The following is a 27,536-nucleotide window of genomic DNA, read 5'->3' on the forward strand; positions in this document are numbered from 1 at the left end:
CTCAGATAAGTATAAGCGTTATCCTTCTGTGTTCTCCCTCATTGTTTGTTGAAGTCATTATTTTCTTTACTGATTACTTTCGTATCTACTGTGAACTAAAGGAACTTGAGTGAATCTGTGAATGTATCTGTTTTTCGTGTGCTTGATAAATACTTAGTAAAGACAACATTTATTCATTAAACCTAGTGTGTTGTCTCAATTCCTGGGAAATAGGAGTGTTTGTTCTGAAATCTGCCCTCTGGATACACGGGTAAATTACTCAAGCACGCCCACTGCCATACATAAAACAGAGTTGGGCCTTCGGAACCATCCTTAGAAGGAGTTCCGGTATCAATTGGAGCCAAAAATTATAACTATAAATACACATTGATGGGGTCCGAACTGGCAGAGACTGACCAAAAGCGAGATCTTGGAGTCGTAGTAGATAACTCAATGAAAATGTCGAGACAGTGTGCAACTGCAATAAAAAAGGCCAACGCTATGCTGGGGATTATTAGGAAGGGAATTGAAAACAAATCAGCCAGTATCATAATGCCACGATATAAATCAATGGTGCAACCTCATTTGGAGTACTTTGTACAGTTCTGGTCACCATACCTCAAAAAGAATATTATAGCATTGGAAAAAGTGCAGAAAAGGGCAACTAGAATGATAAAAGGGTTGGAACACTTTCCCTATGAAGAAAGGTTAAAGCGCTTGGGGCTCTTTAGCTTGGAGAAAAAATGGCTGAGGGGTGACATGATCAAGGTTTATAAGATTATACATGGGATAGAGCAGGTAGAGAAAGAAGTACTTTTCTCCCTTTCTCACAATACAAGATCTCGTGGGCACTCAATGAAATTGCTGAACAGTGGGGTTAGAACACATAAAAGGAAGTGTTTCTTCACCCAAAGAGTGATTAACACATGGAATTCACTGCCACAGGAGGTGGTGGTGACTACAAGCATGGACAGCTTCAAGAGGGAATTAGATAAGGATATGGAGCAGAGATCCATCAGTGGCTATTAACCACAAGGTATAGATGGGAACTCTCGGTCTGGGGCAAGTGATGCACTGTATTCTTGGTGCTGGGGTGGGGGGCAACAGTGGAAGGGCTTCTAGTGTCCTGGCCCCACTGGTGGCACCTGGTATTTTTTGGCCACTGTGTGACAGAGTGTTGGACTAGATGGGCCATTGGCCTGATCCAACATTGGCTTCTCTTATGTTCTTATGAGATTTTATCATGCATGCTTTAAATTGCTAGCTGCCTTGGGGGCTCTTGTAAGGGCAGAAAAGTGGGACACACATCTTGTAAGTAAATAAATAAGCTCAAAAGATTAAAGGTTATGGTTAAAATAATAATAACATCTGGATTTCGTTCCCATAAAACAAGATAGGCTACAAGTTTGAATAATTTACTACCTGGTCAGGTGTAGCTTTAGGTTGAATGTTCTTTGCTGCCAATGCACAGAAAGGAAACTATGTGAGTTATATGGCGAGGCAGTCTGTATGGGATAATCAGTACATTATTTTCTCTGTCCCTGAGCTCGGGTTTAAACAGGTTAAAATAGTGGCAAGAATTTTATATCTAGGTTCAGGGTAAAGTGGGTAATACAAAACATAAAGATGGAGATCCTCTAGTTCAGGGGTGTTAGACTCATTTGTTATGAGGGCCAGATATGACATAAATGAGACCTTGTTGGGCTAGGCCATGTGTGTCATAAAATGTAATGCCAGGTAGCAGAGATATAAACTTTATAAAGGACACAAACACAAAAGGTTTTTTAACTTAAAATAAAAACATCCTTAAAACATTAGCACTCTTGCAATATTTTGTTTATTTAACAGTGTCTGATAACTGACACCTCTTGCTCTGAATTATTGCATCAAAATATCTGTGCTGTTGCAATCTTGAGTATACTATTCAGGTGTGTATCTGTAAGCTGCAAACCTATGATGACGCAGTAGCAGCAGAACTGGAAGAAGAAGCAGAAGACAGCCAGTTCCACTGCGGGCCTGATAGAAGCCCTCCGGGGGCCTGATACCGCCCCTGGGCCGCATGTTTGACACCCCTGCTCTAGTTCTAATGTTTCACAAGAACATAAGCATTGAGCTACTGATACTTGGGTATAGCAATAATTTTCATGGTTATTGCCATAGTTTGAAAACTGATGGCTGTACAGGTCAATTTAAGTTTATAGACTGTAATGGTGGACAAATAGGGAAGCTTTATTATGATCTCTTTGAAACAGCTTGAAACGTCAAGAAAATTTGGAACCAGGTATAATTTGCTTATCTATCATGGCATCATGGTTAAATATCCAGCCTTTGTCAACTGGGACAAAACCCTGAAGATTTACAGGTACGGTTCCCAGCTCTGGATTGGGAAATACTTGGACATTTTGGGAGTGGAGTCTGAGGAGGATGGTATTTGGGGAGGGGAGGGACTTCAATGGAGTATAATGCTATAGACTCCACCTCCCAAAGCAGCCATTTTCTCCAAGTGAACTTATCTCTGTCACCTAGAGATCAGTTATAATTCCAGGAGATCTCCAGCCACCACCTGGAGGTCGGCAGCAGTATTTACAGGAATTCTGTTATATCCTGCAGTCCATTTGTTATATTTCTGCATTGAAATAAGGCAAATAAGGGAAATGGGGGCAGCAGTGACAGTGTGATGTCACTTCTGGGGGAAACCTGGAAGTGACATTAGTCCTCTATAGGAATCACTGGAAGCTCTATGGTAAAACCATAGCATTTTGGGACTGATGGCACTACTGTGTTCTCACTGGAAGTGATCTCATGCTGTTGGCCTATAAGTATACCACTCTGAGCTTTTTGGAGGTAGGGTGGCATAAAAATGTGATATACAAAAGAAACGGCCATCATCTTGTTCCGCTTTTCTCTCAACTCCAAGGACAAGCTACTCTGCTGTCAAATTTCCAAGGTGGTATGTTTTGCATTTTTCTCTGCATTAGATTATGGGAACAGCAGTCGAACCCCCTCATGTTCCTGTAAATCCTCTCTCCTGTGGAAGTCACTGAGCTGTAAAATATTTAAACTGGCTACAGTTGTACCTCATTTGTTTACATGTTTCCAGCAGGCTGCTAAAATGTAGCACGCTGAAGGAGAACAAAGACTGCCAGATGCTGCATCGAATTTCATAACGGCCCTATAAACCATGCACTGATCAACCTGGGCAGAAGAACGTCTCTCTTGCCCACCTTCACCCTTGAGGTTAGACAGTGCCGCAAGCTACTTAAGTGCATGGACTCTAATCTGGGAGAACCGGGTTTGATTCCCCACTCCTCCACTTGCACCTGGCTGGATGACCTTGGGCAAGCCGTAGTTCTGATAAGAGCTGTTCTTGAAAAAGAGCAGTTTCTGCCAGAGCTCTCCCAGCCCCACCTACCTCACAGGGTGTCTGTTGTGGGGAGGGGAAGGGAAAGGAGTTTGTAAGCCGCTCTGAGACACCTTTGGGTAGTGAAGGGTGGGGTATAAATCCAATCTCTTCTTCTTCTTCTTCTTCTCTTCCCAAACATGTATTCCGTTTTATTCTGCACCTTTACAGGCAGGAGACGGTGTTGGGAAGCCACTGGGTGGTGCAGTAGTGTCTGGCGCTAGCCCAGAAAACCTTCCCTCCATACCTGGGGGCTGTACTACAAAATGGGAATCCTGTTGTCTCATTAAGATCTCCGCTTCACTGAAGGCCTCAGCCCAGAGGCCATGGTTGGAATTGGAAACCCCCTTTTTTGGCCCAAGTCTGCTCCTGAAAGACAGAAACTGTAATTTGCTGTCTATCAGATGGATGGATGGTTGGCTGATCAGGTGGCCACTGCTTAGTAGCTGCAGTGGGTAAGGAGTAAGAAGGAGGCAAGGAAAGAGAGAAGGAAGGAGGAGGGTGGAGACGAAGAGGGAGCGGAGCTCTTCTGTGGCTCAGATACACAATCCAAACCAGCAAACCAGAGAAGAGGCCTAGGCTGTAATACTTCCATTCGTAAAGATACAACACAAAATGGGTATCTCACTTTTTTTTTTTACCAAAAACAAATCAGCCAGTATCATAATGCCCCTGTATAAATCAATGATGCGACCTCATTTGGAGTACTGTGTACAGTTCTGGTCACCACACCTCAAAAAGGGTATTATTGGAAAAAGTGCAGAAAAGGGCAACTAGAATGATAAAAGGGTTGGAACACTTTCCCTATGAAGAAATGTTAAGGTGCTTGGGGCTCTTTAGCTTGGAGAAATGATGACTGAGGAGTGACGCAATCGAGGTTTATAAAATTATGCATGGGATAGAGCAGGTAGAGAAAGAAGCACTTTTCTCTCTTTCTCACAATACAAGAACTCGTGGCACTCAATGAAATTGCTGAGCAGTCAGGTTAGAACACATAAAAGGAAGTACTTCTTCACCCAAAGAGTCATTAACACACATGGAATTCACTGCCACAGGAGGTGGTGGCGGCTACAAGCATGGACGGCTTCAAGAGGGAATTGGATAAAAACATATGGAGTAGAGGTCCATCAGTGGCTATTAGCCACAAGGTATAGATGAGAACTCTCGGTCTGGGGCAAGTGATGTTCCGCATTCTTGGTGTTTGGGGAGGGGGGCAACAGCGGGAAGACTTCTAGTGTCCTGGCCCCACTGCTGGACCTCCCGATGGCACCTGGTATTTTTGGCCAATGTGTGACGGAGTGTTGGACTAGATGGCCCATTGGCCAGATCCAGCATTGGCTTCTCTTATGTTCTTATATTCTTACCCCCCAACACACACTAGGATCCAAAGCATCTCAGGGATCTATTTTCAATTGTGGAGGTAACATGGGGAGAATACTCTCCCCCTCTCCTTCCAGAGTTTTGTGGCTCCTGTCTGTATCATGCCTTGCCTTGACTGTTTTTGCAAAAGGGCCCAAAAGGCACACTGAGAGTTCTGTCATGGAATTCCAATTTCACATAAATTTTGGCTGTTTGTGAAAGTCGGGAGATACACGGCAGGATGGAATATCACCAGTGCTGTATGACCCTGTGGTCTGGTGAATGTTTTTAAATGTAAAAACCAGAGTGCCATAAGGCCTCACAAACCAGACACTCTTGGGGGGGGAGTTGTATTTTTCGTGTGTGTGTGTGTGTGTGTGTGTGTGTGTGTGAGAGAGAGAGAGAGAGAGAGAGAGAGAGAGAGAGAGAGAGACCTCTGGTGACTGTCCCCTACTGGGGGCCTGGAGGATATTATTCAAAGAGGTGGTTGAATAAAGCCTGATCCCACTTCCCATCTCTGGTATTCCAAGGAGGTCTCCCATCCAAGTACTTGCCAGAGTCAACCCTGCTTAGCTTCCAAAATGAGGAACTTGGGCTTGCCTGGGCTATCCAGATTGTTGGAAATATGTGTGGTGTTGCGAGGTCTAATTCAGTCATTATAGGGTTAGACTGTTTACCTTGTGTGCTATCGTTTAGATTAACCTGGAAGGCAACCTGGCTAGAACCAATGGGAAGAAAGCCCAGGAAATCTAAGTCTGTTTACTCACAATCATTGGTTAATGTATTCAGGTGATTTCCTTCTAGGGGTCAAGAATAATAATAATCTCCATTGCTGTTGTTGCTGTGGTTGTTGAGAGACCTTGTGGTCTGTCTGTCCTGTCTGTCCTGTAGCTGTAGAGATGTAGCCTTAGGTCATTGTTATTTTGTAGCTTTACCTGTGTACCCTTCCCTTAGAAATAAAGATTTTTACACAGAAAGAAATGCCTCCTCTCTAGTGAAGCAAAGATCCATTGCAAACTTTAAATATCTAAGTATTTTTGCCAATTTTCCCAACACAGGTCAGGTCAAACCAGAGACTCTTGCAACCCAAAGAGGGCTGTTGTTACCCCTCTGGTGGCAGATCACTAGAAACAGAAGCAGCTGGCCCACTCTCTGTAGCTTGACTGCCATGAAGGTCGGCAGCTGAGCAGAGGGAGCTACTGCTGCTTCTCCTTTTTTTGTCAGGAGACATCAGGACAGGGAACAGGGTTCTACTTGGTTTAACAAAGCCACTGACTCTGGCCTGCTCCTCCGTTGGAGCAAAAGAGTGAAAACCAAGCTGCTCTCTGTAGGGTTGCAAACTCCGAGCTGGGAGATTCCAGGAGACTTGGGGGTGGAGTCTGGGGAGGGTGGCACTTGGGAAAGGGAAAGGCCTCAGAAGTGTATAATGCCACACAGCCCCCCCCCCCCCCCCACAGCTGCCTTTTTGCTGCAGAGGAACTGATCCCTCCAGTCTGGAGATCAGTTGTGATTCCAGGAGATCCCCAGGCCCCACCTGGACGTTGGCAAGCCTAGCTCTCAGGGCACCATCGGTCTGCATTGTTTCCAGAGTGCTCTGAAAAGTAGTTTCTCATGTACACCGAAATATTCTTCAAACGATCTCTCCCCCTTGGGGGGGAGGGGGGAGGAGAGGAGAGGTTCAGCATATCCCATTCTGCGCTATTGGTCCATTTAACATCCTTTGGATATTAACAGTGACTGGCAAAGAACCAATGCCCGTGGGCATAGAAGCCAAGGTGGTTTGCTCTCTAGAATTTTAAAAGCCTGGCAAACAAACAATTTTGCTATTCTCGTTTCATGCAACACTCCCCCCCCCCCCAGCATACATTAAAAAAAATAAAAAGACCCTTACAGGCTCATCAAAATGCACTAAACAAGAGCTCTTTCTGTAACTGAGCCACAAGGGATCTTTTCTTACCCTGCTATAAAATTGCATCCAACACATTGATCCTTTGTGCAAAGGTTTACTAGCCACTCCCCAGCGGTTCTGATTGACATTTTTTTTTTATGCCTTGCTGGTTGGTCATTCATTGTTCTCAGAAGCATTTTTTCTGCAACACGGTTGGACCGACTTCATTGTACTCTTGCTGGGTCACCCACATGTTCCTAAAGGAAGCCAAACTGGTGAGTACCGAAGCACCAATCCAGACAGAATACACCCTATCTTCTGGTGCTGTGACTTTTACCGGCATGCCCCTGGGTGCCAGAGCCTGGAGCTCCTTAAGAAGTCTGTCGCTTAGACCAGTAAAGAGGGTGGACCCCCCTGCCATGAACACATTGCTCCAGATGTTTTGCTGGATGCTCCCATTGCAGTTCGAAATACTGTTCAAGATCATCTCGTGGATCCCTGGTGATGAGACGCCTGCATCAGTGGGGCTAAAAAGGGACTCTGGAGTTCTGTGAAGCTGGTCACCAATCTTGACAGAATTCCCATCTGGGAGAACGTATTTATGGGCTGACCCTTTCTCCTGGCTAGGGTCCAAAGCAACATAGCACATGGTCTCCTTGATGTTCTTCACTATCTCCTTCTCAGCCGAACTTGAAAAGATATGCCCGCTCTCCAAGAGAAGTGTTGCTAAATATCTGGTGATATCCCGGCCTGCAAAATTCATCCTCGAAATGCCGTGAAGCAAACAATGGCCTTTATAGACGGGGACTGTCATGGTGACACCATCCCCACTATCTAGGACTAAGCCCGTGGTTCGAGCCGAGGCATAGAGAGCCAACAGAGCTTGCAGGCCCACAAACATGGCAGGCACCCGGAAACGCTCAAACATGATTTCTGTCATTTTTTCTCGGTTTGGTGCAGGGTTGAGCGGGGCCTCCGTCAGCAGCACGGGTCTGTCTCTGGCCCTCATCCTGAGCTCCCGCCTGTATATGTGCCTCCAGATCTTCTCCATATCATCCCAGGATGTCACCATGCCATGTTCCACAGGGTATTTAAAAGATAAAATGCCCCTCTTGGCTTGAGCTTCTTCCCCAACGTAATATTCCCTCTGAGCAGGCCCAAACATAATGGATTTAGACTTTGGATAGCCAATCACAGTAGCTACAATGCTTCGTGGTTCCTGCTCTCCAGACAATCCAGCTTTACACATCCCTGATCCATTGTCAATAATGACAGCTGGAAGGTCTGGTACTCTGCAGTGAGACATTCTTGGGTGGGGGAAAAAAAGGAGGGTGGTCCCCCCCCACTCCGTGTCTTAGAGCTCTGGTAGAATGTTCTGCCGTCAACGTTCTAGATTTCTTAGGGTCACAAAAGGTGATATTTCTTTTTTCCAGTGAATATTTTTAGACCTATGAACATGCTACATACATTTCAGGAAACATTCTTCTCCAAGAAAGTAGGAGTCAGCTTGGAAGATGAAGACCTTCAGAGTTTACTGTAGAAAAGTGAAGACTGTCCGTCTTCTGAAAGGGCCTTCAGGAAGGTAGAGTAGCATGGATACAAGGAAGCATGACATATTTCCCTCCAAGATCACATTAGTAGTGTCTGGATATCTAAGAGATGAATTCAGAGTGGAAAGGACCCACCAGAGAAGTGAAGCTGAACCGTCCTCTCATCCTGAGTGAAACTTCACACAAGTTCAGAAAGGAGTGACCACAAAGCAGTAGCTTGCATTGTCCTCTTCATCACTGTTCAGCCTATAGAGTCCATCACAAAAGTGACATCAGAAAAGCAATGTGGTGTCCAAGAGGGATACTGAAAGAAGATTTCACTTCTGTACACCTTTGCAAAGAATGAGACAGAAATCTCACATGAAAATATTTTTTAAAAAAAACTGGTGTCATGAAGAATGTTAAAGTAAGGGAGACCTGGATTCAAATCCTTCCTCTCAGTTCTGAAGTTTGTTCAGTAATGTTGGGTCAACATAATCTCTTAGCTCAACCTACCCCACAGGATTGTTGTGTGGGAAAATGGGAGGAGGAGGAGGAGAAGACAACATTTTTGGTGTCTGAGTCAAAAAGACAAGTTTGATTGATTAGCATAGTTATGATTATGGGTAGCTTGTGCTCCATGGGTCAGACTTCTAGTTCTCCCTCTCTGCAATCCATAATGACACTCACTATTTGTTGGCCAAAGCTTCATCTTGCATGGAGATCTCGGGGATGGAACCTCAGACCTTCTCTCTGCAAACCACATACTTGGTTAAGTGGTAGCCACTTCTAAACAGGCCTTTGGTTCCTTCTCAAGTGGAAGAGGGAATAAAGGCAGTTAGTGGACAGTTGGTGAATACTGGAATAAATGAGACCATGGGGAGATGGGTCCCACTTACAGACTCTTGATATCATTCCCAGCAGCCCAAAATATGTTATGTAGGTTGCAAACAGGCCAAAGTTCCTCCCAGACAAGTCACTGTATTCGTCATGTAGCTGTGTGGGGCCATAGCTCAGTGGCAGTGCTTTTTGTTTAGAACATTGCAGGTTGACTAATAACTTGCCTTTTAGCCAATTTAATGCCACTATGGTGTTATATAAATGGGAGCTAATGGTCAGGAGATATTCCTCCACTCTTTCTGTGTCTTTGAATGAGATGTTCATTCAAAGCTGAGAGAAGGCATCTTGATACTTGAGGGTTCTTTGTGTTTTTTAAGTGAGAATAACCATTGCGCTTTGGAGAAGGTCTCCTGGTTGCTGGGAATCGTTTTGTGTTCTGAAGAAAATACCCATCAGAATTTGGAGAAGGACTCCAGATAGTTGGGAAACTTCTCTGTGTTTTTTGAATGAGATACTCATCAGAAACTTAGAGGTGGTACTCAGACTGCTAGTAGAAGGGCAGTTAATATCTGTCTACACGAAAAGGAAACAGCTGGTGATGTATACATTTGCAAGTAAAGAAAACATCACAAGGACTCGGCTTTTTGAATGAGATACTCATCAGAACTTAGAGGTGGTACTCAGACTGCTAGTGGAAGGGCAGTTAATATCTGTCTACATGAAAAGGAAACAGCTGGTGATGTATACATTTGCAAGTAAAGAAAACATCACAAGGACTCGGTAAGTTTCCAGGGCTTTTTTTATCCAAAGGAAACCAAAGCCTGCAGCACTGTCCCCAGAACTTCTCAGTGCTTGAGGGGAGAGCACATCACAATATTTTCTCTCTCATACTATACCACAATAACACACCAGAAAGCAAGTGGCATCAAAAATTATGTCCTTAGCTCTTACTCATGACTATTAAAATTGAAAGAACAAAGTTTGAATCACAAAAGCTCATAGCTTGAATATAACTTTGTTGGTCTTAAAGATGCCACTGGACTCAAACTTTGGTCTCCTGCTTCAGACCAAAACAGCTACCCACCTGGATCTATTAAAATTGGTGTCCAGTGATTATTCGGCTAAATCCTACTCATTAAAACAATTTGAACTTGCAAGCCTATCTACCCTGCCTTTTGCACCAGTAAGTCAACATCAATGCTCCCTCTAAGCTGTGGAGTCTTGTGAGCAAAAGTTCTACTTTGTGAGCTACTCGCCTTAAAGTTGTGAGTGAGCCATTTGGCGACTGCATTAATTAGTTTGCCCTGGAGCCGTCCTTCTTGAACTAAGACAAAAATGTGTGAGCTGGAGGCTAAAAAACTGAGTTAGCTCACAGTAACTCAGCTTAGAGGGAACACTGATCAACATCTATTAGCTCTGAATGCATTTTCTCAGCATTGTTCCTTTGTTCTTCCAGAATTTCTCTGTAATGCATTCCATTCCTCTTGAACCCTGGTTTAACTGGATCATGCACACTTGTCTGCATTTTTGAGTTCCTTCAGTTCTCCCTTCCCCATTCTGCATTATCAATGCACACATAAAACACTCCCAAAAAGCAACATTGAAATGACTGTATGTATGATTCAATCAAGCTTCTTTTGGTACAGTATTTCTACAGTATTAATTCATATGCAGACCTGTGCACTGGTAAAATGCCACAAAAGAAGAATTTTAATACACACATACCAAGATCACAACACTTTATCAGTGTTCATGTGCACATCGGTTATTTATAGAGGAAGAGGTTCATGTAAACTGAACACTGGACCAAACTGCACATGCACAGTTCTTCATACTAAAATTCAGAAATAAAGCAATGAAGATTAATGTTCATCAGAAACAAAACAGTACAGAAATTTGGGTGAGAACTTTGGACACATTCTTAATGCCCATAGCTATTATAGTAATACAACCGAAAACCTGTAGGACCTTTGTTAAGGTCTCACAATGGGACATCAGTTTGGATTACAGAGTGGAAGAGATGAGCCAACATCCAGTTTCCCCATCCTGTCCTTCCTTTGACTAGGACTATGAAGGATCACGAGGTATTTAGACCAAGGATATGAATGACACATCCCACACAGCTTCCCAGCACATGTAAAAACCATTTTTAATTTAACCCTTTAAAGGGGATGGATGCTTTGTTTGAAACCACTGGCACCTCTGTTGGTACTGTGCTATACATTCCCAAGTTCTCTTTAAAAGCAGCGTCTCTGCACAATGTTTGGTCCAAACTCTCTGTAGTCAGCAGCAGTGACCCACATTCGCTTGAAGGTGCTCAGGGAAGTAATGATGGAGGCCCCAATCCAAGTTGAGAGCCATCGATCTGGAGGGGATATGATCTTTATGGGAACACCTTGGGGGACTTTTTGTTCTAGCCCCTTGAAGATCCTCTCGTCTAATCCTGGAAAGAGAGAGGAACCACCGGAAAGCAGCACGTTACTGTAGAGCATCTGGCGGATACTGGGGTCACATTTTTTAATGCTCCTGGTGATCATGGTGGGAAGGCCTTGTCCAGTTTTGCCAGCTTTGCTGGGTGTGAAAAGGATCTCAGGTGCTAGAAAAAGAGCATCGCCAATGCTGATTTTGTGACCATCAGGTAGTACATATTCCTTTGGGAGCTCCACTGGCACCTTATTATGGTCAGAGTAGGAATCCAGGGACACAAAACATAACTTCACTTTGATGTCTTCCACAACACTGTTTGCTTCCGGAAAGTTCCTGTAATACCGCCCACTTTCTTGAAGCAATTTCCGTAGAAACTCAGTGATATCTCTGCCACCAATATTCAATCTGGAGACAGCATGGGGCAGACAGTATCCCTCGTAGACGGGCACTGCATGGCTGACTCCAAAGCCACTGTCCATCACAAGCCCAGTGTACCGCGCTGAGGCATAGAGAGATAGTATAGCTTGGACAGAAAGATAGAAGGCAGGTACCTTAAAGCGTTCAAACATCAACTGAGTAAGTTTGGCTCGATCCTCTTGGGGATTCAGAGGAGGTTCGGTCATCAGCAAGGGTCTCTCAAAGGATCTCAGACCCAAAGCTTTGTCATAGATGTGCTTCCAGATCTTCTCCATATCATCCCATGAAGTTATAATGCCACACTCAATTGGGTATCTCAGTGACAATGCTTCTCGCCTATCTTGGGCCTCTTTTCCTACGTAACATTCCCTCTGTTTGTCTTTGGATAATGTAACTTTGGTTTTGGGGCACCCGACAACTGAAGGGATGATTTGTCTCGGGCCAACTTCTCCTGAAGTCCCAGCTTTGCAGATCCCGGATCCATTGTCAATAATCACAGCCGGTGTGCTGAAGACTTTAGCCTTGAATCCTTCTGCTTCACGTACCATTTTAAACTTCAATTAAGGTCTGCAAAGCTTGTGTCTCACCAAAGTTACTGTGCTGGAGATTCACAGGCATATCTTCCAGTGTCTCAAGAGCACCAAAAAAACATCCTAACACCCAAATCCTTGAAGCACTGTACCTGCATTAAAGATGTTCATCTCAAAGGTAACTGGAAAGTGGTACTTGTAGACAATACTTAACAATGAGTGAGGTAAGTGCTAGTAATTGTTTGGTGGTTTCTAGGAAACCAACACACAGAGAAAATCTTAAGTTGCAAAGTGTCTTGATTGCCCTGATTGGAAAACTTATCGTGTGTGTTTTTAAAAGTTTTATATTTTTTAAATTTATATATGCATATTGTTAGATGGATTTGTTATTCCGGAGAAAGACTGTGGCTTCGTGGTAGAGCCCTTGCTTTGAATGCAGACAATTCCAGATTCAGCCCCTCCCTGGCATCAGCATTCATAAGATCTCAGGCAGAAGGTGTTGGTGAAGAAAAGTTATTTGCCTGGGAACCAATGCCAGTTCAAGTACATAGTGCCGAGATACAATATGGGCCAATGATCTGACATGGTATGCGTTAGGTTTATACATTTGTATGTAGTGTGGTTAATGTGTTATCACACCTCCTTCCAAGGATGTCCATATAGTTATTATTTATTATTATTTCAGCTCACACTGGCTTTCAAAGCAGCTTATAGGTATCAGAAACCCATGCAATCAACCATTAGAATGTAATATGGGAAAAAAATTGGCAAGGAGACGCTTGGCTGAGCATTCTCCAAATATGACAGAGGAGTGTCCGGCTGCTTCCTGCTCTCCCTTAATGGCCTTACTGATGTCCATTAGTAGTGACCTTAAGGCTGTGATCCTAATAACACTTTCCTGGGAGTAAAACCCCATTGAATGAAAGGGACATACTTCTCACTAGACCTGTTTAGGATTGCTCCCTGATATTACTATCTGATTCTCTTTCCCAAGGTGTAGGATTAGGAAGGATTAATGTTGTTAAGCCTTACCGTGCTTCTGGAGTCCAATAGGGCTGGTCCCCAGTTGATCAGGAAATGGTCAGTCCCCTGGGACCAAAGACAAGTAGCACAGTCCAAAGCAGGCCAGGATTCAAGTTCTGTAAGTGGCAATTAAAAGTCAGGAGTAGATAAGGTAGACCAAGACCAGAAGTAAGAAGTTTCAAAGGCTGTGTGGTGTGAAATAGAAAGGCACTTAGGTATACTGAGAAAGGTTAGACTTGGAGAGTATGACCGTAGTCTGGGGTGTTATAAGGTTTGGTGGAGCCAGCTGAGTTCTTGTTGGTCAGCTGACTGGGTGTTGTCAAACTCAGAGCCCCAGCAAATGCCTCTCTGAACGAGGCTCCTATGTAAAATGGGACCCCAACACTTTTGAACCTGTGGGCATATTTGGAATTTTGAGAGGGGGTGGTGAGAACCACTTCAAAATGGCTGCCACAGAAGATGGCTCCAAACCCAAAATGGCTGCCACAAGAAGCAGAGCTGAATGGAATACCTCCCTCTTTACACCTCATGGGAAGAAGAAAAACCTGAAGGCAGTGTTCCCTCCAAGCTGTGTGTGTGAGTGGCTACTCATTAACACAGGAAGCCCTGCTTAGCAGCACTCTGGAATAGGGTTGCCAGACCCCCTGGTTCTCTGGAGGTTCCCCAATTTGGGAGGGCTCCTTCCCACCACCAGCCAGTTGGCTGGTGGGGGGGGGGGAGCCCTGCCCCCAAGAGGCACCACCTAGCCTCCCCCCACCTCTTCCCAACAGCATTAAAGAGATCCTTTAAATGCTGCTGGGGAGAGGTGGGGGCCATGTGGCTGCACTCCAAGCCCCGAATTCGGGGCTTGGAGCACAGCAGGCCCATACAGCCTCCCCACCCCCTTCCCAGCAGTGTTTAAAGAGACCCCTTAAACGCTGCTGGAGAGAGACGGGGGCTGCCGCACCCCAACATAATGATGTCACTTCTGTGTGATGTCATCATGCCAGGGACATCTCCACCCCCTCCAGTAATCCCCCTCCCCAAGTCAGTAGGGGGGGATTAGAGGGAACATTGTCTGAAGGGGAAATGGAACAACCACACACTGACTAAGGGAGGCCCAGGTGTTTACCAGACCTCCCGATCCTCTGCCAGAATATCCTTCTATTTAATGAGGGCAGCCAGTAACAAGCCCTGCCTTACAATGGCCAAACCCACTTTCTGAAAAGCTTGGCGGGGTTTAAGGAAAATACTGGTGAGCACCATGGTGCCTACTGGTATCACATCTAGAGGAAACTTGATGTAGAGGAAGGAGGGCTCCATCCTATTATGCAGTGAGAGGGAGGAAGCCGGGTAATGGAGAGGAAGTGACATCAGGTGTGTGTGTGGGGGACAAAGAAATGTCAACATTGCTAGAGCTAGCAACAGCACCAAGTTGAGATGGGAGGTAGAGGAGGGAAGAAGTGGGGAAGGAAAGCAGAGAATGTAGTGGGCAAGCCTTTCTACAGGAGAGAGGAAATTATTTCTTGAGTGCTTCTGTCAGGATTACTGTGTTTGTACTTGGCTCCTTGAAGATAAGTGTTTTGCAAAGTTCTTTAGAGCAGATATGAAAATCCCATTGCACGCTATAAGGGCTAAGCTTTCTGACAAAGAATGGAAGAGCTGCTAGGGTGCTGGTGGATACTTTCAGGTTTCTGATTTTTGGATGCTAATAATGGGGTCTTAAGATCCATGTTTTGTGGTCTACATTCCAATATACATTTCAGTTACAGGGCTCCTCAAACAGGGCTGGGGAGGTATTACTGCTCCGTGCATGTGAGCATCTACATTAATCAGTTGCGTGGGTTTTTTTAAAACAACCCCCCCAAAAAAAAACAACAAATTATAACCATACATACAAAGTTGGTTGGAATAGTCTTAAGAAAAAAATTGTTCAGAATCACGTAACTGAAAGAATTTTCATTTTTTAAATGACATCCAGTGTGGTGTAGTGGTTAAAATGCTGGACTGGGGTTGGGAAGACCTGGGACTGCTGAACTGTAAAACTCCTTAGGTACCCCCCTGAGCTGATCATGACCTCTCAGCATCACCTACCGCACAGGATGGTTGTGAGGATAACAGTATGTTTAGCAGAAAAGCCATGCCAAGCATAGTGAACTCCTTGTAGGAAAGGCAGGATAAAATATAACAGATCAGGAGCACTATATTTAGGGAAGTCTTAGACCATGGCTGCTATGTATTTTATAGACCATGCTCACTCAGCAAAACAATCCTGGTTCAAGCATATGTCCCGATGGGTCCACTATGAAGTGGCATGATGGGGTGCTTCTCCATTAAAAGAAACAACCCTCCCAGCATGTAGAAAATTAACATGGCTCAGCCTAGCCTAGCCATCTTCTGCCATAATGGTTCTTTTGTGAACAGAGTCGTTATTTTTGGAGAGCCAGTTTGGTGTAGCGGTTAAGAGTGGCAGGACTGTAATCTGGAAAGCCTGGTTTGATTCCCCACTCTACCGCATGCAGCCAGCTGGATGACCTTGGGTCAGTGACAAGTTCTCTCAGAGCTGTTCTCTCACGAGCAGTTCTTGAAAGAGCTCTCTCAGCCCCACCTACCTCACAGGGTGTCTGTTGTGGGGAGGGGAAGGGAAGGGAAGGGAAGCCGTTCCGAGATTCCTTTGGGTAGTGAAGAGCGGGGTATAAAGCCAATTCTTCCTCTTCCTCCTCCTCCTCCTCTTCCTCTTCTTTTTCTGTGGACTGAAAGTTAAATATGAGGAGTCAGTGTGATATCCTCCTCCTCCTCTTCTACCTCTTCTTTTTCTGTGGACCGAAAGTTAAACATGAGGAGTCAGTATGATGTGGCAACAAAAAAGGCTAATGCAATCTTGGGGTGTATCGATAGAGGCATAACATCTAAATCATAAGGTGTCATAGTCCCACTGTACACTGCATTGAAAAGGCCACTCCTGGAGTATTGTGTGCAGTTCTGGAGGCCTTACTTCAAAGAGGATGTGGACAGAATGGAGTGCATGCAGAGGAGAGCGACGAGGATGATTGGGGGCCTGGAGACCAAGGCCTATGAGGAAAGGCTGAGGGACTTGGGAATGTTCAGTCTGGAGAAGAGGAGGTTGAAGGGGGACATGATTGCTCTCTTAAAGTATTTGAAGGGCTGTCACTTAGAGGAGGGCAGGAAGTTGTTCCTGTTGGCAGCAGAGGAGAGGACTGGCAATAATGGGTTTAAATTAAGGGCGGGAAGGTATCGGCTGGATATGAGGGAAAACTTTTTTACAGTAAGAGTTATGCAACAGTAGAATCAGCTGCTTATGGAGGTGGTGAGCTCCCTCCCTCTGGCAGTCTTTAAACAGCATCTGGATGAATGCTTGTCAGGGATACTCTAGGTGATCCTGCATTGAGCAGGGGGTTGGACTAGATGGCCTCTATGACCCCTTCCAACTCTGTGATCCTGTGATTCTTCTCCTTCTCCTCCTCCTCCCTTCTTCCTCCTTTCCCAACATTTTGTACAGTCTTTAGTTTCAGGGACTTAATGTAGGGATGCTGAGTTTTGTCTTTTCTTTTTTCAAAAACTGTGACATCAAGAATGTATCATGGGCTCCTGAATATCCTTTTCCCTCCTACTTTCCCCCCTTCCTCTGCTTCCTCTGCTCTATGTGGAACTGATTGTTGTAACCAAGAGATCTGGATGTTATTGTTAGCATTCATTAAGTTTTATTTCCCCACCCCCTTTATCCAAAACCAGAGGTCATTTCGGGGGGTATCGTGGGGGATCGCAGTTCCCCCGGGTGAGGTGCAGGGGGGCGGGGCACACGACGAAGCCCTGCCCCTTCTTCTGGCCGCCCCCTTCTTCCAGCCTCATTCTGTTGCAGAAGGAGGAAGAAGCAGGAGGGTAAGTTGGCGTCCTCCCCCTCTGCCTGGCCGAGGCCACTCCACGTGGCCTCCGCAAGGACTCCCAGCCCCATCCAGGAGCTTCCCCGAGGTAGCTGTGTTAGTCTGTTGCTGCAAAATAGTCCAAGAGTTCAAATAGCACCTTTAAGACTAACAAATAGCACCTTTAAGACTAACCTTTAAGACTAAGACTAACTGAGTGGTAGGTGTGGCCTTATGACACACTTCCGGTGATGTCAGGGGGTGTGGCCTTATGACACACTTCTGGTGATATCAGGGGTGTGTGGCCTCATGACACACTTCCGGTGGTGTCAGGGGTGTGTGGCATATGCTAATGAGTTATGCTAATGAGTTCCCCTAGCTCTTTTTCTACGAACCGACCCCTGTCCAAAACTATCACTCCAGTAGATCCAGGTGGTCAGCCGTGTTAGTCTGAAGCAGTAGAACAAATTTAGAGTCCAGTGGCACCTTTAAGACCAACAAAGTTTTATTCAAGGCATGAGCTTTTGTGTGCAAGGCACACTTTTTCAAATACATTGGAATGGCAGGTAAGGTTCAAACTTATAGACAGGGGCTGAATCCTACCATTCCAATGTATTTGAAAAAGTTGGCACTGCCAACTCCAAGTTGGGAAATTCCTGGAAAATTTGGAGGCAGAGGCTGGGGTGGTGTAGTTTGGGGAAGGAGCTCATCAGGGGTGTGTCACCACAGAGTCCACCCTGTGCTGCAGTGGCTCAAGTGGTTAAGACGCTGAACTGCAGGCTGTGGAAAGTCAGTAGTTCAGCAGTTCGAGACCCAGGTGCCGCATGACGGAGTGAGCTCCCATCTCTAGTTCCAGCTCCTGCCAACCTAGCAGTTCTAAAGCAAGAAATTGCTAGTAGATAAATAGGTACCACTTCGGTGGGAAGGTAGCAGCGTTCCCGTGCGCCTTGGTGTTTAGTCATGCCGGCCACATGACCACGGAAACGTCTTCGGACAGCGCTGGCTCTTCGGCTTTGAAACGGAGATGAGCACCGCAACCCTAGAGTCGGATTCGACTGGCTTTCGAGCAAGAGAACCTTTACCTTTAACTTTTACCACCCTCTGAGCCTGCCATTTTCTCCAGGGGAACTGATCCCTATAGTCTGCACTTTAGCTATAGTGGCAGGAGAACTCCAGGTCCCACCTGGAGGATGGCCACCATAGCCTGTGGTCTAATTCATCACACATATTCTTACCTTTCTGATGACAGCATAGATAGTTTATGTCCCCAGGGTTGCCAGGTCTCTCCCCCCCAGCTGCCAGGGGTGGGGTGAGGTAGGGTTGCCAGCTCCAGGTTGGGGAACACCTAGAGATTTGGAGGGTGGAGCCTGGGGAGGACAGGGACCTCAGTGGGGTACAGTGCCATAGAGTCCACCCTCCGAAGCATCCATTTTCTCCAGGGGGATGGATCTGTGTAGTCTGGAGATGAGCTGTAATTCCACCTAGAGGAATGGCAACTCTAATTAAGCTCTATGGCTGCGGAGGAATTTATTTATATATTTCTACTTGCTTTTCTTCCCAGTGGGGGCCCAAAGCAACGCACAACATGGTTCTCTCCTCCATTTTATCCTCACAACAAGAAGCCTGTTAGGCTAGGATGAGAGAGAATAGGAATTTCAGACAGGCGATATATTCCGGAAGAGGAACGGTTCCCAAACGGTTTCTGGTCTGTCATTTCAGACAGAACCGTTTGAGAACCGGTTCCCTTCCAGAATATATTTGTCATTTCATAAACAATCGCTTCTGTCCTGTTTAGGAAACGGGGCTGAAGCGTTTTACCTGTCAACCGCTTCCAAGTACTCCTCAGTTTCCTCTATCGGTTCCAATGTGCTTTTTCCCGCCATTTTTCGCCTGCACGAGCGATGTCCAGCTTTTTTTTTTATGTTTGCTCAACGTTTGCAAGCGAACATTCAAAAAAAAAAAAAGCTGGAGATCGCCCACACGGGCGAAAAATGGCAGGGGAAAAGCGGGAAAAAGCGATGCAGTCTGAAATGGCAAACTGCTTCAGATCCAGCTCTTTACCAGAAGGGGAAAGCCATGTGTGAAATGGCAGCCCTATACTGGTTCACTTCAAAACGGATAATTACTGGCTTGAAACCAGGTGAAACTGGGTAATGTGAAATTCCCCAAAGAGTGGCCCTCAGTCACCCACTGATTTTTATGGCTGAGTGAGTATTGAAACCTGGGTATCCCAGGTCCTAGTAGAACACCATGTTTTGAAAAGCAGAAAAGAGGACATGTTTCTCGACGGACTACTTCATGAGCACTATGACAAACCTCATTTTAAATACCCTTCCGGTTTAAGCTGTGATAATTGCTAACTAGGAATATGTGTAACCTTTCAGTCCCAAAAGAGGCCATTTCCATCATTCTTTTTTTTAAAAGAGCCCAAAAAAGGATGGACCCCCAAAACAGAGGATATGTCCTCTAAAAAGAGGACATCTGTTAACCCTAGCTCTAACCACTATGCCACAATGCTTCTCTGATTTTGAATCCTAACTTTTCTCAAGGCATTTTTAATAGGCTTCACAGTCAGTCTTCCACTTAGTTCCCGAGCCCCCCCCCCCAAAAAAGCAGAAAATAAAACACAACAAAGAACGAACAAACAAAAACCCTGGCAAGGTCTTGCCAGATTTGGTCATTTTCTTGTATACACGGAGAGGCGAATGGGAAGAGGGGACCCAGCAGGCAGGAACGGGCGTGAGCCCAAGTCCATACTGCAGTGTACATCACATTGTGGGGAGCAACAGCCCAGCGCCCCCCTTCAAACAAAGCGAACCAGTCCTTGTTAACTTACCAGAGATTATAGTGTCTCCACGTACAAAGCCTGAGGTAGGTTTTGAAGAAACTGTAAAGCAGATTACTGGACTGAGATAATGTTCAGGGCGCACTGATTCTGTGAAAATCTGACATTTTCTCTGCAAGGCCCCCTCAGACAGCATTGGGCCCTGTGCTGTTCTCTTGAGGGAATGTGGACTCCTGACATGTCCCTTTGGGCACTGGCCCTGTGGTGTTCTCCTGAGGGAATAAGACTCCTTCTGGAATTTTCCCTTCAGGGCATCCCCAGAGAGCATCAGGCCTGTGGAGTTCTGGAATTTTCCCAGCAGGGCTCCCTCAGTGAGTGTCAACCTGGAGTTCTCCTGAAGTCATGCAGACACCGCCATTGTTCCCTCTAAGCTAAGTTAGCGTGAGCTAGCTCACAGTTTTTTAGCCTCAAGCGCAGACATTTTTGTCTCAGCTCAGGAAGGATGGCTCCAGAACAAATTAATTCATGCAGGAGCCAAATCACCTGCTCACAACTCACCTGCTCCCAGCAGGGCTCCCTCAGTGAGCGTCAACCTGGAGTTCTCCTGAAGTAGTGCAGACACCACCATTGTCCCCTCGAAGCTGAGTTAGCGTGAGCTAGCTCACAGTTTTTTTAGCCTCCAGCTCAGACATTTTTGCCTCAGCTCAGGAAGGATGGCTCCAGGGCAAACTAATTCATGCAGGAGCCAAATCACCTGCTCACAACTTTAATGCCAGTTGCTCACAAAGGAGAATTTTTGCTCACAAGACTCCACAGCTTAGAGGGAGCATTGAACACTGCTACCCCCAGTTTCCCCATGGGGCAGCACTTAGCCTCCTGGAGGAACCTGGTTCTCTCCTTGAGCTTTCTCTGCCTGCCTTTGCTTTTCCTCTACTGAGTGCCTGACTGCAGCTGGAAGTATTTGGGGGAATGTTCCTAACAGGTGTAGAAAATGAACTCATCACTCCCAACCTGAGGAGAACGGTCTAAGGATGTGCTGTGGGTGGGCACAGCATAACGTTTCAGGAACTGCAACATAATATTGGGCGCTCCTGAATGGATCCAAGGGACTGAAATTGTGAGTGGCATTCCTTCACTATCCTTCCCTCAGAAGGATTCCTGTTACAAAATCCAGTTTTTGAGACTCAAAAATGCATTTTTTCCCCTTGTCTGTCTCAGAAACATGCAGCATCTGACATGATTTTTTTAGCTGTTGACTCTAGAAATATCAAGGTGTTACAGGAAATCAGCCTAGAAATATCAAAAAGGGAAGGTAGATTTTACCTCAGATTTTATTATCTGAGGTGAGCAATTTTCCCTCCATTCTTATTTGATGCTTTAGAAAAGAAGACAACAAATATGATTGCTGACTGGCCTTAGGAAAAAAATGTTCTGCCCATTTAATAGAGGCTTAATATTTAGAAATGGGCAGTTGAAGTTTTTCATGGCATAGAGGTAAATAACACCCCATTAATCCTCCATTTACGCGACAGGCCATTTTTCTCCAGGCCTATTGGTAATCATGACAACAAGGTAGAAAAGTTTTATACTAACCCAGTCACTTCTGTTTGTGTGTCTTAAGGTTGCCATCTCCAGGCTGGAAAATTCCTGGAAATTTGGGGGTAGAACCTAGGGAGGGTGGGGTTTGGGGAGGGGAGGGACCTCATTGGGGGTATAAAGCCATATAATTTGCCCTTTAAGCCAGCCATCTTCTCCAGGGGAACTGATATATGTAGTCTGGAGGTCAGTTGTAATCCTAAGGGATCTCCAGGCACCACCTGGAGGTTGGCAACCCCAACTTGTCTATGTACATTTGGTTTTCCTCCCGAAGTCATATCTGGACAACCTAAGCCTACAAAATCCTGTCCCTCAATTATTTTCTTTTAAAGAAGCCCCTCATCGTGATATTTACACTGGAAAGATGCAACCTAATCCATACTTCATTCCAGTGTAAGGACACTGATTTCAGTCTGCTAAAACTGGAGTAACTGTGCCTAGAACCATGCCATATCTCTCAGACCCCAAGAGCCTAGCCTCTGCCCTCTGGGACCACCTTATTCTCATGGATAGGATTTCCAATTTATCGACCAGGCTATAGCAACATGACGTACAGTTGTGTGTTTTCAAACAGGGTTGTTGTTTTTTTTTTAAATGAAAAGCAGCTGCCAAATGCTCCTGGTAGAAGGAACAGGCTGCTTTATGCTTTGGGATTATGCTTTTTGGGATTCCAGGGGATGGCCTGGAGATATCCGGGAATTACAACTGATTTCCAGATGACCAAGATCAATTTCCCTGGAGAAAATGGCTACTTTGGAGTGTGGACTGTAAATCCACTGAGGTGCCCCTTGCCCCCAAACCCAGCCATCTCCAGGTTCCACCCCTAAATCTGCAGGAATTCCCCAACCCAGAGCTGGCAACCCTACTCAAGCTGTCTTTTCCTCATGGGTGGAAAAATATCTGGGGAAGCCAAGTTTAAACAGAAAGGTAGGTGGAGAGCTGCCTCCTTCATCCTGGGCACTAACTATATTTGCAGCCACTTCTCCCAAATGCTTTTTTAGTTTATTTTTTTTTTTAACTGTGTGTTTGTGTAGGAAAGTACACATGTAACTGGCCAAGTACACCACTCTGTCTGTCCAGCCCCTCTGCAGATGTTGAAAGCTGCACAGCTGGGCCACTCACCGATAAAGAAAGGCTACCTGTATTCTCAAGGGACTCCTCAAGTATGCAGACAAACATGATTTTGTAAATTATTCCAAAAGAAAAGAAAATGCTGAAAACCCAGCCTAAGAAAGACGCACAGTGCCACCTATGCTGAGTTTATACTTACTTCAGAGTATAAGCTTTCAAGAATCAAAGCACATTTCATCACATACTCTTGAAAGTTTATAACCCCCAAATCTTGTTGGTTTCTGAGGCATTTCTGGACTTGAATCTAGCTCTTCTACTGGAGACCCCCATGGCTACCCTTCCAAAATTATCCTAAGCAAAGTTACACCCTTCTAATCCCATTGACTTCATTTGCTTTAGAAAGGGCATAACTCTGTTTAGGATTATGCTGTAAATATGCTCCAGAAGGAGTGGGATGTTGAGAACACCTGTCAGTTAAAAGGAAAATAAAAGACAGGAGGAGTCGGTTTTATACCCCACGCTTCACTACCTGAAGGAGACTCAGAGTGGCTTACAATCACCTTCCCTCCCTTTCCCCACAACAGACACCCAGTGAGGTTGGTGGGGCTGAGACAGTTCTGAAAGAACTTGTGACTGATCCAAGGTCACCCAGCTGGCTTCACGTGGAGAAGCGGGGAATCAAACCCAGTTCTCCAGATTAGAATCCACCGCTCTTAACCACTACACCCAACTGGCTCCCAAGATGGGTCTTAAGACCCAGAGAGATTAAAGAATTCTGGTGGGTGAGATTTTCAAAGTGTGTTTCCTCCTTTTTGTGATTCCTTTTGGGCCCTGTAGAACGTATGTGGTATGCAGGGCTGTATTGGTATACACAGCAGCTGGAGTGAGCATTTTGTCTCCATCCTTAATCATGGTAGTATCTATGCATCTCTGTATCTAGGCTTCATCCTTGTGATTAGTCATGAATCTTCCCGATCATGGCATCTGTATAAGCCATGAACACACATGAACACATGAAGTCAGTATAGTGTAGAAGTTAGAGCTTCTGACTAGGAGCTGGGAGACCCAGATTCAAATCTCCCGATCATGGCGTCTGTATAAGCCATGAACACATGAAGTCAGTATAGTGTAGCAGTTTGAGCTTCTGACTAGGAGCTGGGGGACCCAGATTCAAATCCCTACTCTAGGATGGAAGTTTATTGGGTAACCTTGGCCCAGACACACACAGTCAGCCTATCCTACTTCACAGGGTTCTTGTGATGGTAAAATGGAGATAAGGAGAACAGTGTAAGCTGTTTTGGGTCCCCCATTGAGGAGAATGGGGGGTATAAATGATGTAAATAAATAAATACATGAGTCAGGCCGTTCATCCATCAAGGTCAGTAGTAATTACTTTGACTGGCAGCAGCTCTTCAGGGTCTCAGGAAGAGACCTTTCATATCACCTGGAGATGCCAGAGATGGAACTTGGGACTTTCTGCATGCGAAGCAGATGCTCTGTTTTTTGCCCACACGTGGCAAACATGCATAGAAAAGGATGGGGGCCAGCATGCTCATTTTTGCCCCCACCCTATGCATGTTTGTGAAATATACCAATATGCTGTATACACAGTTATCACTTGAATTTTAGCTTCTGAAAAAGAACTGTTACACAGGTTTGGAGGGGGCTGTGCTAGAGTGAAAAAATATGTCTAGAGGAGACTTTGAAAGGTGTTTTAAAAAAAATCTACCACAGAAAATTTTCTTTTTGGATTTGGACCATTCCAACATCCTTGCCCCTCTGACTTTTCAACTACCTTGCAAACAGGGATGTCAAGATTTAATGATTAGTAGGGAAGAGCCAGTTTCAATTTTTCTGTTCTTTTATTGTTCTAGACATCCCATTTGCATTGCATTCTACTCTCTCTCATTCAGGCCTAACTAGAATAATTTCTACAAAATCCCAGAACTACAGCATGTGCGGTTGGCCACAACTTTCCATTTCCCCCCATTTGTTTGCACCTCCCCCCCCCATTGTGCATTACCAGTGCACACATGCACACTGATAAAACACGCTAAAATGCACTTTTGATGTAACCAAATTTATGTTTGCAAGAAGGTTCTTTTTTGTGGTGTTTTAAAGATGTGCATGTGTGTTCCTGCACATTGTAAAAATGCGCAGCAAAATCTTGAAGCAACCATACATGCAGCCACAGCCAGATTGGGGGGGGGGCTGTAAAATACAGTAAAATACACAGAGGATAAAGATGTGAAAGAATGGTGCATGCATACAGCACCATATACAACTTGGAAATTAAAGAGTGAAATAATGGAGAATTATTAACACATCAGTTTCATTTGGGGAAAAAATCTGGAACTCCAAAATACAGAACAAAATTCAGAAAGAAAGAATCTTGCATATATACTTTGTTAAAAGATGACATTTTATGACTAATTTGTAAAAGTTTTAGCCAATGTTCAAATACTTTGGGGTACTGGTTAAAGCCCCCACCTTTCCATCTTTAAAAAATCTCCTTGTAGAGTAGGAAGGTTGTATTTTAGCTATTAGGCAAGAGAAAGATATCAGATCTGTCCTGCAGAACAACAGAGAAACAATATACCTAAAAGCCACCATGATCCTAATAGGTGCTTCTCTATTTATTTTCTTGTAAAGTTTGTCCGGCCAATAAATCTAGAGACAGCTGATTTTAGAACTATTGATCTTTTCTGGACTTTCCATTCTCCTAGCAAGGTCACTAGTTAGGAGAATCCACTTCCTTAGAAACATTTCCGGTGAACTACACCTGGGCCAAAATCTTTATAATCGTCAAGAGTGACCCACATGTGTTTGAAAGATGTCAAGCAAGTCAGAATAGAGGCCCCAATCCATACACAGTACTTCCTCTCTGGCGGTGCTATAATCCTCACTGATATCCCAGTTGGCACCTGCAGTTGCATTTCCTTCAGGATACGCTCATCCAATCCCGGGAACAGAGTTGATCCACCGGAGAGCAGAATATTTCCATAAAGATCTTTGCGGACATCAATATCACATTTCATAATACTGTTGAAGATCATCTTGTGTATGCCGGGAGCTTCAACACCAATGTTAGCAGGTACAAAAAGGGTCTCTGGGGCTCGGAAGAGTTGACTGCCTATCCTAATGATATTGCCATCAGGCAATTTATACTCCCTCAGCAGTTCTTCCATTTTGCCCCTCATTTCTTGGATGGGGTCCAGAGCCACATAGCAGAGCTTCTCTTTGATGTCTTTCACAATTTCTCTCTCAGCTGTGCTGACAAAGGAATGCCCACTCTCTAGAAGGAGCCTCATGAAGTATTCGGTGATATCCCTACCAGCAACGTCCAACCTGGAGACAGCATGCAACAAACAATAGCCTTCGTAGATAGGGACTGTATGAGTAACACCATCCCCACTGTCCATTACTATCCCTGTGGTACGTGCTGAAGCGTAGAGGGCCAGAGTGGCCTGCACAGCAACATACATAGCTGGCACCTTGAAACTTTCAAACATGATCTCCGTCATTCTCTCCCGATTCTGAAGAGGATTCAGCGGGGCTTCCGTCAGAAGTACTGGCCTGTCACTGGCTTTGATCCTCAACTCACACTCGTAGACATGCCGCCATATTCTCTCCATGTCCTCCCAGGATGTCACTATGCCGTGGTCAATGGGATAATTCAATGATAATACTCCCCTTTTCATCTGGGCTTCTTCTCCAATGTAAAATTCTTTCTGGCCAGCTCCAAGCATGGTGGCTTTGGCTTTCGAGCGACCAACTATTGCTGTGATAACTGACCTTGGGGCACTGTCCCCAGCAATACCGGCCTTGCATAATCCAGACCCATTGTCAAAGATAACTGCCGGGATGTCTAGAACTTTGGGATCAAACATCCTTTGGATGGTACCGTTCTCACCTGGAGAAGTTGCCTGATAAGGGGGTGGGATTGGAGGCCACTGGAATGTTGAGAGTGAAGGTTCTAAAGCAGTGATGTCATATACAACAGCATCCTCTAGTACCAAAGAGAAGGTATCCCAGAAGTTCTGAGGAATGTTTTTCTGGTGACCATTTCCAATATTTGGACCAATTCGATGAATGAAACAATAGATGGGGAAATGAAAGAATGCTTAGTTCGAAGTTTTGATTTTCTACTGCCACTGCAACATCAGCATATTTGCTGTCGAGGATAAGAGTCCTGATTAGACAACATTTTTAAGAATGATATTGCCAAATCCATGGGAACTGGGGAGCAATGACATGTACCGTTAAGCCAATGGAGGCTGCAATGCTCAACCATGATTTATTCATGCATTATATTGCTCTGAGAGAGGTTGATATTTGAATGGATAACTTGATATGCAATTATGCCTATTGTGGAAAATAATACACATGCACTGCTCAGCAGCTGTTCAGGAAGAGTAGTTCAGCTTTGGTGGAGAAATGTGCTGAACATGCAGTGAGATGGTAGAAATATTGGTGGAAACTAAGTGCTAGATTTTGCATATCCCTGATTTTAAAGATGGTTATGGGAGGGATGAGGTGAAGGCTGGGAAATTTGACTGTAGAACAGGAGTTATTTTTGACAAGAATGCCTCTCCGCGTTTTTAGAACAGAGCAGGGTCAAGTGTTTTAAAGGACTGCACATGTGTCTCTGTTTGTATTCAGAAGACTTCAGCCTACCTGTTCATACATGTAGATTGTTTGAGTCCTCTACACTTGAGTCATGCACCCTTGGTGGCCAGCAGCTGAATGTGCGGACACATTCTGTTTAAAAGCACTGCTTTTGAGGTATTCAATCTATTCTTTTGATCAGATCAGATCAACTCATTCACACC

General features: G+C 45.0%; 3 protein-coding genes across 3 annotated transcripts; all 3 read right to left on the reverse strand.

The window, feature by feature from the left end:
- Nucleotides 1–6,813: 6,813 nt before the first annotated feature.
- On the reverse strand, nucleotides 6,814–7,932 carry LOC107110419 (actin-85C-like). The gene has a single exon (XM_015411205.1). It carries the CDS (start codon nucleotides 7,930–7,932, stop codon nucleotides 6,814–6,816), a length of 1,119 nt encoding a protein of 372 aa, XP_015266691.1.
- Nucleotides 7,933–11,232: 3,300 nt separating this feature from the next.
- On the reverse strand, nucleotides 11,233–12,387 carry LOC107110391 (actin-related protein T2-like). The gene has a single exon (XM_015411171.1). The coding sequence runs from the start codon at nucleotides 12,385–12,387 to the stop codon at nucleotides 11,233–11,235; it is 1,155 nt and encodes a 384-aa protein (XP_015266657.1).
- Nucleotides 12,388–25,460: 13,073 nt separating this feature from the next.
- LOC107110410 (actin-85C-like) lies at nucleotides 25,461–26,594 on the reverse strand. Its single transcript, XM_015411193.1, has one exon. The coding sequence runs from the start codon at nucleotides 26,592–26,594 to the stop codon at nucleotides 25,461–25,463; it is 1,134 nt and encodes a 377-aa protein (XP_015266679.1).
- Between the last annotated feature and the right edge of the window lie 942 nt (nucleotides 26,595–27,536).

The sequence above is a fragment of the Gekko japonicus genome, unplaced genomic scaffold (assembly GCF_001447785.1).
Source record: "Gekko japonicus isolate JY-2015 unplaced genomic scaffold, Gekko_japonicus_V1.1 scaffold411, whole genome shotgun sequence".
Taxonomy (NCBI): domain Eukaryota; kingdom Metazoa; phylum Chordata; class Lepidosauria; order Squamata; family Gekkonidae; genus Gekko; species Gekko japonicus.

Excerpts from the sequence above, each read along its gene's own strand:
- LOC107110391 (XM_015411171.1), bottom strand. The coding sequence starts at position 12,387 with ATGGTACGTGAAGCAGAAGGATTCAAGGCTAAAGTCTTCAGCACACCG.
- LOC107110419 (XM_015411205.1), bottom strand. The coding sequence starts at position 7,932 with ATGTCTCACTGCAGAGTACCAGACCTTCCAGCTGTCATTATTGACAAT.
- LOC107110410 (XM_015411193.1), bottom strand. The coding sequence starts at position 26,594 with ATGTTTGATCCCAAAGTTCTAGACATCCCGGCAGTTATCTTTGACAAT.